The sequence below is a fragment of the Schistocerca serialis genome, chromosome 5, assembly GCF_023864345.2.
Source record: "Schistocerca serialis cubense isolate TAMUIC-IGC-003099 chromosome 5, iqSchSeri2.2, whole genome shotgun sequence".
NCBI lineage: Eukaryota > Metazoa > Arthropoda > Insecta > Orthoptera > Acrididae > Schistocerca > Schistocerca serialis.
The window spans coordinates 650,522,696-650,535,710 of NC_064642.1; the positions used below are offsets into that span (position 1 = coordinate 650,522,696).

At 42.2% G+C, this 13,015-nt stretch overlaps 1 protein-coding gene across 1 annotated transcript in view; it reads left to right on the forward strand.

Annotated features, from left to right (window-relative positions):
• LOC126482154 (sodium-coupled monocarboxylate transporter 1-like) overlaps positions 1-13,009 on the forward strand; it is a gene marked incomplete at its 3' end in the record, with an annotated part of 74,665 nt that extends 61,656 nt beyond the window's left edge. The window contains exons 7-9 of the mRNA XM_050106131.1: positions 1,776-1,884; positions 5,183-5,292; positions 12,937-13,009. Of these exons, the coding sequence (XP_049962088.1) occupies positions 1,776-1,884; positions 5,183-5,292; positions 12,937-13,009 (292 nt within the window). The remainder of the gene's footprint in view (positions 1-1,775; positions 1,885-5,182; positions 5,293-12,936) is intronic.
• Positions 13,010-13,015: the final 6 nt, after the last annotated feature.

Sequence of the window (13,015 nt, forward strand, 5' to 3'; positions counted from 1 at the left end):
ACCTTACCACAATGTTCAAAATTTTTTTCTTCATTGTATCATTAGCTACAGCCTTAAAGAACTTCAAAAGCATCTCATTACTCCTCTGCACTTCAGTTTCTTGTTTCTTTCCACACCGATTCTTTTCCACGATTATCTTCATTCTAGTCTTCATCACTACCAAATTTTTATCCGAGTCTGTATCTGCCCCTGGGAACATCTTACCGTGCGCTGTCTAATTTCGGAATATTTGTGTCACTACGATATAATCCAGCTGGAATCTTCTCCTGTTTATCGGAATTTTCGACAGATATCTCCTCATATTGTGATTTCTGAAGAGTGTGTTACTACTACTAACTGAAATTTAAGGCAGCACGACAATAACTGCTCTCTTCCAGACTGCGAAGAGTCCACACAGCTTTATCAATTTTTGTACACAGTAGCACTCTCTAATATATCTCAACGTGGATGGTTCCGCCCTCTCTCATCCACCAAGCGTAAAAATATTACATCACCTGGAATTTCCCCTACCGCGCTCTCTCTCTCTCTCTCTCTCTCTCTCTCTCTCTCCCTCTCTCCCGTCTGTCCGTCTCTCTCTCTCTCTCTCTCTCTTCTCTCTCTCTCTCTGTCACACACACACACACACACACACACACACACACACACACACACACATACGCACACACACGCACGCACATATCACATCACCTCGAATCTCCCCTACTATGTGACTGGATTCGTGATTTCTTGTCAGAGAGGTCATAGTTCGTAGTAACTGACGGAAAATCATTGAGTAAAACGGAAATGATTTCTGGCGTTTCCCAAGTTAGTGTTACAGGCTCTGTTTCTTATCTATATAAACGATGTGGGAGACAATCTGAGCAGCCGTCTTCGGTTGTCTGCGGGCGACGCTGCCGTTTATCGACTAGTAAAGTCATCAGAAGATCAAAACAAATAGCAAAACGATTTAGAAAATAGATTTGTATGGTACGACAATTGGCAATTGACCCTAAACAACGAAAAGTGTTAGGTCATACTCATCAGTGCTAAACCTCGCTACACGATAAATCAGTCAAATCTAAAGGCCGTAAATTCAACTAAATGCCTAGGATTATAATAACGATCAACTTACATTCGAATGAACACATAGAAAATGTTATGGGGAAAGCTAAACAAAGACTCCGTTTGATTGACACGAAACTTAGAAAATGTAACAGATCTGTTAAGGAGATTGCCTACACTGCGCTTGACCGTCCTCTTTTAGAATACTGCTGCGCGGTGTGGGATCCTTATCAGGTAAGACTGACGGAATACATTGAAAAAGGTCCGAGAAGGATATCATGTTTTGTATTATCGCAAAATAGGTGAGAGAGTGTCACTGAAATGATACAGGATTTGTAATGGACATCGTTAAAACAAAGGCGTTTTTCGTTCCGGAGGAAACTTCTCACGAAATTCCAATCACTAACTATCTCCTCGGAATGCGAAAATACTTTGTTGATGCCGACGTAAATAGGGAAAAACGATCACCATGATAAAATAAGGGAAATCAGAGCTCGTGCGGAAACATGTGTTCTTTCCGTACGCTACACGAGACTGGAATAATAAAGAATTGTGAAAGTGGTTCGATGAAGCCTCTGCCAGGCACTTAAAAGTGATTAGCGGAGTATCAATGCAGATGTAGATGTAGCTAATATTGACAGCATCTTCATACCTAGTAAACCATTTTTCTTTTGTTTTGATTTTGATGTATTTCGTTCTTGTTTGTTCCTCTGAATATTGTTAACATTCTACAGGTCTCTGGCGGGGTTCACTTTTGGTATGATCCTGATACACCTTATAAGCATATTCTGCGGATTTTTGCTGTACGCTGATTATCAAGACTGCGACCCAATTAAGACGAAAGTAAGTACCACACCATCCAATACGCCAATGACATACGTTAATAAATATTAATGTCTTGAAAAATGTAATCGAGGAGTAGTGCCTGTGTAAATTTTAAGCAGCTCGATGACAATCAGTAATCTTGACATTTTAGATGAATAAAGTTTTGCTTTAATTGCTATGATAAAGAAAGTTGTTTTTCTTTTCAGAAATTTTGAACATAATATTCAACTATACAAATAATTCACACAATAGGTATATTACAGGATTAGATGTTCACTGCTGTTTCACCTCCGAAACAATAGTTTTATTTTTTATAGGAGTAACTAATGTCATCTCAAATAGACTTGTAAGTGTTACATAGAGTCCAAAAACAATGTTTCTGGACTTGCATGTGGAAAAGTGTAATATGTACAGTAAAAGGGTAGGAAACTGGAATTATGTTACTACTTTGCCTACTTTTTCAGTCACTTTTTAGTGGTAGGGAACGTGAACAAAAAAAAATGTGTAACTTCATTGATTTTAGGAAAGCGTGTGACTCCGTTCGCCGCTGAGCCTTTGGACTGTGATAAAGGTCCTGGGATCTCCAATGAAACTTATAGACCTTCGTAAAATGTGCAGGCTTTTCCTAAATGGAATAAAATCTGACCATTTTATAAATAAAACTGGATAAGACAATGTAGCCTTGGAGGGTGTTGTGAGGAAATTTAAACTAGTACATGCTAGGATCCTCTTAAGAAATAAAGTTAAGATTTTGGCGTATGTTGATGATATGGTGCCCACAGTTAAAAGTGAAGTAGACATTATACGGAAATTTGAGAAGCTTATAGAAAATACATCTAAACATGATCTTCAAGTAAACGATCAGAAAACAAAATACAAGATAGTTCACACATTAAGACGTTAAAAAGTCAACCAAATGCGTTTAATAATCGGCAGTGATAAATTCGATTGCTGAACAGTTCAAATTTCTGGGCACAATGCGAGACGAAATGAATCAGATAGAGTTAGTAGTGAAAATGGGACTGCAAAATGCTAACAGAGCCTATTATTCCCAACAAAAAGTTCTAAGAAATACTGACAAGGAAAACTTAAAATGAAGCCAGCGTTACTGAAAAGAAAATCTTAACACGTAGCAATATAGCGCAATCATCAGACGAGTCATAGCCTACGGAGAAGAAATACGGAGTATAACAGAAACGGAAGAACTCCAGTTACAAGTTTTTCAAAACGAACATCATAGGAAAATCTTTGCTCTATAATGTGATAAAGAACCACAAAGCTGGAAGAGGAGACAATACAGAAATCCACATGCTGTCACAACAAGCAACAACAGTAGCATAATAAATTACAGATGACTCCAATGAGGAGACCGTCTGATGAGAATGAAAGAGGACCACGTTTCGACTACACTGAAGCACCAAAGTAACACGGTATAGGCATGCGTTTTCAAATACAGAGATATGCAAACAGGCAGAATTCGGCGCTGCAGTCGGCAAAGTCCGAAAAAGACAACAGGTATCTGGCGCAGTTGTGAGATCATTTACTGCCGCTACAGTGGTAGGTTATCAATATTTAAGTGAGTTTGAACGTGGTGTTATAATCGGCAATCGAGCGGTGGGACACAGCATCCCCGAGGTAGCGACGAAGTGGGGATTTTCCCGTACGATCGTTTCACGAGTGTACCATTAATATCAGGAATCCGGTAAAACATCAAATCACCGATATCACTGCGGCCGGAAAAAGATCCTGCAAGAACGGGACCATGAGTAATGGTCAACCTAACAGAAGTGCAGCCCTTTCGTAAATTGCTGCAGATTTCAATGATGGGCCATCAACATGTGTCACCGTGCGAATCATTCAACGAAACATCATCGATATGGGCTTTCGGAGCCGAAGGCAGACTAGTGCACATATGATGACTGCATTCTTCCCCGTCAGCACCGACAGTGGGCTATTGATGAGTGGGAACATGTTGCTTGGTTGGGCGAATGTTTTAAACTGTATGGAGCGTATGGACGTTACGGTTATGGAGACAATCTCATGAATCCATGGACTCTGCGTGTCAGCAGGGGACTGTTCAAGCTTGTGGAGCCTCTGTAATGGCGTGTGCCGTATGCAGTTGGCGTGATATGGGACCCCTGATACGTCTACATACGACTGACAGGTGACACTTACTTAAGCATCCTGTCTGATCACCTGCTTTCATTCATGTTCAGTGTGCATTCCGGCGGACTTGGGCAATTCTATCTGGACAATGGGACACCCCAAAAGTCCAGAATTGCTGCAGAGTGGCTCCAAGAACACTCTCCGCCGTTTAAAAACTTCCGCTCGCCAATAGGCGCCCCAGACGTGAACATATTGAGCATATCTGGGGTGCATTGCAACATGCTATTCAGAAGAGACCTCCACCCCCTCGTACACTTACGGATTTTTGGACAGCTTTGTATTATTCATGGTGTCAGTTCCCTCCAGCACTACTTCAGACATTAGTCGAGTCCATGCCACGTCCTGCTGCGGCACTTCTGCGTGCTCGATAGGCAGGTGTAGCAGTTTCTTTCGCTCTTCAGTGTACAATATTCATGAACAAGTCCTTTGGTACAGGAGCAAGTTTGAGATTCAATGCTACACGAATAAATGGAATTAAAACAATATTCAACAGAATGGGCGTAAATAACTGGCAAGAAATAGTACTAGAGCATTTCGTGGCAATGTGTGAGATCCGCATGGGAGCGTCGAATCCTTTAGGAAACAAGAAAAAGAAGTAGATTCTTTAGCAGGAAAATTAACTGGATGCGGCTGTGCAATAGTAAGGCAATGGCCTCGTATTCGGGAAGAGGACGGTTCCAATCCCCTTTCAGCCAACCACAGTTTTCAGTTATTCCCTGAACGGCTCGAGCGAAATGCCATGATGGTCCCATTGTTAGGGTTGGCAGATTTCGTCTCTCCTTCCTTCCCTGATCGTGTTTGTTTCCCAGTGACTTCGTCGTCGACGGGGCGTTAGTCAAAAATCTTTATAATGTTTGAAAATGTTTGTAGATAAAGAATAAACAAACAATCAAACAAAATTAGCACAACCTGTGAACGAATTTTCGAGGTAAAGTATTTATTAGGGATACAGTCGTCGGTTGACGTCCCGACGCCAAGTAGTCTCAATGCCCCGAAGCTTGTTCGACCTGCATTTCACTTTCAGATGGATGTTCTGCGCCTACTTCATCACATATTCATTATTCAATTTCCTGGAATGACTTGTTCGCAGCGCGGATTCCTTGGCCGTCGTACACTGATCTGACACTGAGATTGTATTGATATTTTACAGGAGATATCTCGTCCAGACCAGCTGCTACCTTTCTACGTGATGAAAGTGGCTGGACACGTGCCAGGATTGCCAGGGCTCTTCGTCGCTGGAATATTTGGAGCCGCTCTTAGGTGAGTAAACAGCAGTGTAAAGCGCTATATCTTCGAAGAGGATTCCATTTATAATTTCATGGTGGGGCAATAATTGATACTAAAGTGCTCTATGTAGGCAGTATCGTAATGTTTTACAAAAAATTTCCATCACAAGTTATTTTTACCTCTCCCTAAAGCAACACTGAAGAACAAACGCTTGAGTTCGCATGACAAATGAATAACAGTAACTAGAGACAATCTGGCTCCTACCAGTCCTACCAGTCGTCCTACTTCATACACTATATTCTTACGAAATAAGAAAATATAGCTAATTTGGTTATTTCATTTCAATGGTGTCCAGTTACATTACGTTTAGGAACTGCCTTTACTTTGCCAAATGATATCGTATTGTCGTGAATGTGTTATCAGAAATCTTTGCGGTGCAAATCTGTTGAATAAACTGGAAGTTCTAACGGTATCACACAAGTGTTAGTGTGGATTGTAATTTGAAGCAGTGGTGCACCCCCACTGAACAGCTACGTTCCTACGTTCGTCCATTAGAAACGAGACAAAATCGTCGCACGAAATAAGTGAGTACAGGGTAGAAGAACAAGTGAAATCGATCGACAGAGCAACTGGCCACTGGGCCTGACGTGATATCAGAACGATTCTACAGGGAGTCTACAGGAGAACTTGTTGCTCTGTTAGCAGCAGTGTACCGTACGTTGCTGTAAGATAGGAGCGTTCCTAATAACTAGCTGAAAGAACTGGTCATTCCTGTTTCCAAGAAGGATCGTCGAACAGACGCACAAAACTATAGTTCTATATGTTTGACTTCGGTCTGCTGTAGAATTTTAGAACAAGTTTTATGCTCGCGTATTATGAAATCTTGAGACAAAAAAACTCCTCTGTAGTAATCCGGAAACAACGATGGGGTGAAACCCAGATTGTCCATGAAGCCTGCAAATATTGGCGCCCAGGTTCCTTGACTTACGGAATGCATTTAATACAGTTCTGCACTGTCGTCTACTGAACAAAATACGAGCGCACAGAAAATGGGACCAGTTTTGTGACTGGATGCAAGTGCATCTAGCAGACAGAGCACAGCATGTTATTCTCAGTGGAGATAAAAATTCAGAAGTAAAAGTAGCTTTCGGCGTCCCCCAATCAATACTTATTGGATCATTTCTTTTCTCAATACAACACTGCGCCCAATGTAATTAATTGAGATTTCACGATGTATAAATGGAGCATGAACGGTCTACATACCGCAGGAAAGAGCAAGATGGAAGAATTGGTTTGTTACAAAGTGGTTGCGTAAATGGCAGCAGGGGTTGTGATAGTTACATAAACGGTCAATAGGTAGTCGCCAAAATAGGCAGTTTTGTGTAAGTGGCATTTATAAACTGTGTACAAAAATTAAAATAAAAGTAAATCAACGACGCACCGCGAGGAATTATCGGAACGGAATACAAATTGGTAGATGTGGTGTACAAGTACAGACAAACAAATGATTGCAATTTCAGTAAAAACTGGATGAAAGAACCTCACAGATTGAGCAAGTTTATCACCCTTTGGTCGACCTCTGGCCCTTACGCTAGCTGTTATTCGGCTTCCCATTGATTGATACAGTTTTTATATGTCCTCCTCAGGGGATCATGCCAAATTCTGCCCAATTTCCGCGTTAGGTGATCAAAATCCCGAGTTGGTTGGAGAGACCTGCCCATTATGCTCCAAATGTCGTCAGATGGGGAGAGATCCGGGGCGATTGCTCGGCAAGATAGGGTTTGAAAAGCACGAAGACAAGCTGTAGAAATTCTCTCCGTGTGCCGGCGTGCCTTAGCTTTCTAAATATAAGCCCAGGATGGTTTGCAATGTAGGGCAACAAAATGTGGAGTACAATATCATTGATGTATCGCCATGATGTAAAGATGCCACGGATCACAAACAAAAGGGTCCTGCTATGAAAAGAAATGCTACCCCAGACCGTCACTCAATCCGGCTGGGATACCACCACAGTCCGGGGAGTCTACAGATACGACTTCACTGGTCATAGGGGCTTAATTTGAAATGGGTCTCATCACTGAAGACAATTCCACTCAGTGAGTTCCCAGGCCGAAGTCGTGTCTGGAGATGACCCAGACAGCGGAACGATACCAACCTGACTGTCGTCCACCACGTGGCCCGACAACCACGGCTGATGGTATGGGATGCCACTTCTATTCATAGCAATCGCGGCACCCTTACAGTACAGCGGTAAGTCGACGATACTCTACCTTCCGTTTTGTTGTCCTTCATGGCAAGCCATCCTGAGCTTTCATTTCAGCAAGGTAATGTACACCTGTACGTGGTTATAGTTTCTACAGCTTGTCTTCGGGCTTACCATACTTCACCATGTCGAGCAATGTCGCCCAGTTGTGAAGGTTTGGAGCATTATTGACACGGTCCTCCAACCACATCTGTTATTTTGACGATCTAATGCGCCAATTGGTACAGACTTCGGTATGTTTTTGTTCGGGAGGATTTCCAACAAATCAGTCAATCAATGGCAAGCCGAATAACTGTTCGCGTATGGGTCAGAGGTGGACCAGCTCGTATATTAGGAAGTTGCTGAGAAAGCAGAGAATTTTGCACAGTCGTTGTAAACGTAGTCACTGTCCCGCTGACAAACAGAAATTATGCGAAATGAAAGCAGCTGTCAGAAGGACAATGAGAGATTATTTTAACGAATTTGAATGCAATATTTTAACTGCAGATTCGAAAAATAATCCTAAAAATTTTGGTCGTACGTGAAATCTATGAATGCTACAAATAATTCAATACATTCTCTTGCTGACAGTACGGGTAATGTAACTGATGGAGATAAACAGAAGGTCGAAATTCTAAACCTAGCTACGTTTTACGTTGAGGACTGCAGCACCATTCCCATTTCAACTATCGAACAAACGCAAGGATGGCTGACATAGTGTTTAGTGTATCTGGGATTGTAAAACAGTTAAGATCCTTAGACGCCAGGAAGGCATCTGGCCCAGACGGTATTCCCGTAAGATTATATGTTGACTATGCTACAAATAAAGCACCATTCTTATCCATCATCTATTTGAGGTCATTGGAACAGTGGAAAGTTCCACGGGACTGGAAGAAGGCCCAGGTCATAGCAAGCTATAAAAAGGGGAGAAACTCGGATGCACATAATTACCGGCCAATTTCACTGACATCGATTTGTTGTAGAATCATGGAACATATTTTGTGTTCAGACATCATGACCTATCTAGACTCTGAGAAGCTCATGTGCAAAAACCAGCACAGTTTTAGGAAACAGCGGTCATGCGAGACACAGCTGGCATTCTCTATGCATGATATACAACAGGCTCTAGATGCCGGCTACCAGGTTGATGCCGTATTTCTCGACTTTCGAAAGGCGTTCGACTCAGTTCCACACTGTCGCTTGCTCCAAAAAGTGCGCGCTTTCGGTCTATCCAATGACATATGCGGTTGAATAGAAAGTTTTCTAACAGACAGGGAGCAGTATGTCTTCCTGAACTGGGTGACTTCAACAGAAACAAGCGTAACTTCAGGTGTGCCCCAGGGCAGTGTAATAGGTCCGCTGCTTTTTGCGATTTACGTAAACGATCTGGTTGATGGTACTGACAGCGGCATTAGACTGTTTGCTAATGATGCTGTAGTCTACAGGAAAGTAGTATCACACGGAAGTTGTGAACAAATCAGTGAGGATTTGCAGAAAATAAATGCGTGGTATAATGACTGGCAGTTATCTCTCAATATTAGTAAATGTAACCTACTGCGTATAACAAGGCGAAAATCCTCATTAATCTAAGAGTATAAAATAAATGCCCAGCCTTTGGAAGTGGTAACATTCGTCAGGTATCTGGTTGTGACTATTTGAAATGATCTCAAATGGAATGATCAGATTACACAAGTAACGGGTAAGGCGAACTCTAGATTGCGGTTTATTGGTAGAATGCTGAAGCGATGAAGTCCTTCAACAAAAGAAATAGCTTACAATACGTTAGTTCGTCCAGTCTTATTGTTCGTCTGTATGGAACCATTACCAGTTGGGTCTCATTCAAGAGATTGAGAAGGTCCAAAGAAGAGCGGCAAGATTCGTGACTGGTACATTTAGCCATCGCGAGAGCGTTACAAATCTTATAGAAAGTTTGAAGTGGGACACACTTGCAGATAGACGGCGCGCTAAACGGAAGGGGCTGCGCACTAAATTCTGAAATCCGATCTTCACCGAGAATGTAGAGCATGTATTATTACCACCAACTTTCAAATCGCGCAGTGATCACCAGTCAATGAAAAGGGAAATTAGAGCTCGTACTGAGGCGTTCAGACAGTTGTTTTTCCCTCGCGCGATCCGCGAGTGGAACAGGCGGGTGGGGGGCAAAGACTTTGACTTTGGGTCGAATTGTGTCCTCCGCCACACACTTGGTGGCTAGCGGAGTATATATGTAGATGTAGGTTAACTTACTCAATTTATGAGGCATACTGTCTTGAATAAATCATCCACTTTTTGTTAAATTGTGAATTGTTTGTCAGTAAATATACATCACATCTACCGATTTGCGTCGGATTCTGATTATTCCTTCTTGGTGCCCCGGTCTTTTTCTCTTTTTTTGTCCTAGAGTGTACACCTACATTAAGGTTTTCGCTGATGTTACTTAAGCGTCATCCAGAAATTAAGTCCAACTATTTTTTAGAGAAAAAGGTAACATAGTTACATTAAAAATAAGGTTGAGAGTGAGGGTGGGGGTTTGTTTGCTACAGATACGTCATTTTAGGACCTAATCATCACTCGAACCGAGACACTTGTCATATCGTGGGATCACTGTCAAAATGCTGATCGGAGGACAGCAATTTCTTGATGTGAAAGATAGGGTGGAAATCGCTGAGACTTGTAATTGTGTTGCATAAGGCGCTGCCTCACCAACTGCACAAGGTCGTCATTTATGGCGGACGGTCGCCCATGGCCTCTTCCGTATGAACATATTTATACTCTTCGGAAAATTGCCTACCCCAGAGACGCTCCATGAGTTTGCTCATGACGTTCAGTCCATACAGCTTACACAGACTACCAATTCCGACCGACGATATGTTTTTTGCATTATGAAACTTTGTGACAGACCGAATCTCAAAGTCGGCGGGAGAAGTCAGAGCCGCCATTTTCAGCCTCTGCTATAGTGCTGCTGACAATCGAGACTGATCTGGTTGCCGTATGGTTGTTACCTCACAGTACTGTTGTCATTGCCCTGTATTTCGGGCTCAAAAGTTTAGTTTCTTCCTCTTTTTTTCTTAAAGTGATATTATCTCTAGAAGACATTCACACTTGCATGTAATGACTCGTTCCGTAAGATTTGCTTCATGTAGTCCCTTCACGATAAAAAGCTGCTTAAGCTCCAACACGTATAAGAAGTTTAGACAATTTATTGGTAACCCAGCGAAATTTGGTTTATTTAATAACAAATATTAACAGCATAAATCTTAATTTCATTTTATTCCCGATACCTGTCTCCTGGAACCTAAAGCGGGTCGTATTTGCACATAGCTACAGAAAATTATGGTCAACTATAATTAACATTTGGTTTGTGATTTGCAATGTCGTCTAAGCAGATAAATACAATGGTGTCTAAAATTAAAGCATCAAACGGAAATTTTGCAAGGTTGCGCTTGTTTTGCCACAAAACAATATATACACGTGATAATAAAGTAGAAACAATGTAAAGAATGCAGAACCCGAATAACTGCAACATGCATAACGGAAGAAAAAATGTTCTTTGTTTTCTCCAACTTAACGTATTTTCACACACATTCCGACAGCTGGTTAATATGTTCAGTGTTGGGTTCGACCACCTCTGGCAGCAAAAAGGCCTGACAACGACAGGGCAAGCTCTGAATGACGTCATCAATCTCACGTTGAGGCAATAACGTCCATTCCTCCCGCAGTTGGAGAATGATTGGTGGATGGTGCAACTGATCTCCCAAGTGCACTCCAGACACGATCTACGGAATTCAAATCAGGAGAGCGAGCAGGTCACGCCGTGTGTGCATTATCTTTCGTTGCCAAGAAAACGTCAACCACCGGTGCTCTAAGAGGTCGAGGTGGTCAACATAATCCCTGCTCACACATTAGTAATATTCCTCAATATCGATGTTCTTTAGACAATGTTTGAGTCCAGAAATCGTGGTCCCGTTCCCTGCAATACGAATCCGTCGATAATAACTCTCCAGATAAAATCGGGACTCATCTGTGAAGAGAACATTGACCCACTGTCCGACCGTGCAGGTGGCATGTGAACGATTGAACTCTAGACGTCCTATTCTGTGAAGATGCGTCAGAGGTACACATACAGCACGTCTCCGACAGTGAAGGCCACTCTGCCGAAGCCTTCTGTGCGCCGTTTACCTCAATACAACATGTACAGTGGATGATGGTAGGTCATATGCCAGCCACCGTGCAGTCCTGAGACGATACCGTCGTGCCCTTAAAGCCAAATAACGGTTCTCTCTTTCTGATGCCACACGTGGTGGGCCCTGCCCTGGTCTTTAGAATACAGTGTCGGTCTTTATAAATTGTCGCCACATCCAAGAGATAACAGAACAATTGACATTAAGCCGTCGGGCCACATTAATTGCAGACTGTCCTGCTTCCATTCTTCCTATGGTAATCCACCTCATAAAATCTGGTAGACGTTTCCTCTGTGCCATACTGCACCGCCTGTGACTGTGTGCACAACGACTGTGGAAGTAGGGCTACACGGCAAACACTACCCCTTGTGATAGATGCCCTGACGTAGCCGTTGGTGTGATTGTACGCTGACTGGAGTGCTATCTTCCGTGCAGAAAGAGATCGTACGGGCATGTATTGAGAGTTCGTATGATTATATTGTGAATTAAACACAGGACGGGGAAATTGCGGTTTGTTGCTTTAATTTTTGACAACAGTATAATTGTTGAAGTTAAACGTGTTGTATAAAAATGTAAAGATACCCAAAAGCGTTAACCAGTGGTATTACATTTGTCGATCATCTACACTATCATTTGCAACATAAGGCTTACTGGCAGCTTGTATTCGAAATCACTGTTATAACTCAAGACCGAGGAAGTTATATTCCTCAGAAATCCACTGTTGCGGAATTCTCAGTCTATGATCTACGATAACATTAGTTACGTCTGTGCGGTGCGAGTACACACCAGTAAACGGCTAGAGTAGCTTAATTTGTAGGGTTCTAGCTTGTGAGACATGGAGGTAGGCTACATCGCGGTACAACAAGGGCGCGAGATTGACCACCACTGACATATTATACCAGAAAGCGTGAGTGTAGCTTTCAGGTAACTTCCCACACCTGTATAGTCAAATTCGAGATATGTCCCCATATTGTCGCACTCAAAGGTACACAATACTAAAGGCAAGCTATTTACTAAGTGTTCCGTTAGCTTGAGGGTGAATGACAAGGTGACAACACTGACCTGGAGGGGGACCATAATAAAGTAGCTGATAGAAGTTGAGCAACTGCTCGTAGAGAAGCGACTTTTATTTTTCTGTAACATCAATGCTCATCCCAAATGAAATATTGGGAAATGACTGGATGTGGAATGTATATTGCGTATTTAAACTCAAGTAAAATGGATTGCATTTAAAACAATTCTTTCTAATTGCAGTTCCATGTCTGGTTGCCTTAACGCACTATCTGGGACCATCTACGAGGATTTCCTGCTACCTCTGATGCCTGGCAGGAAG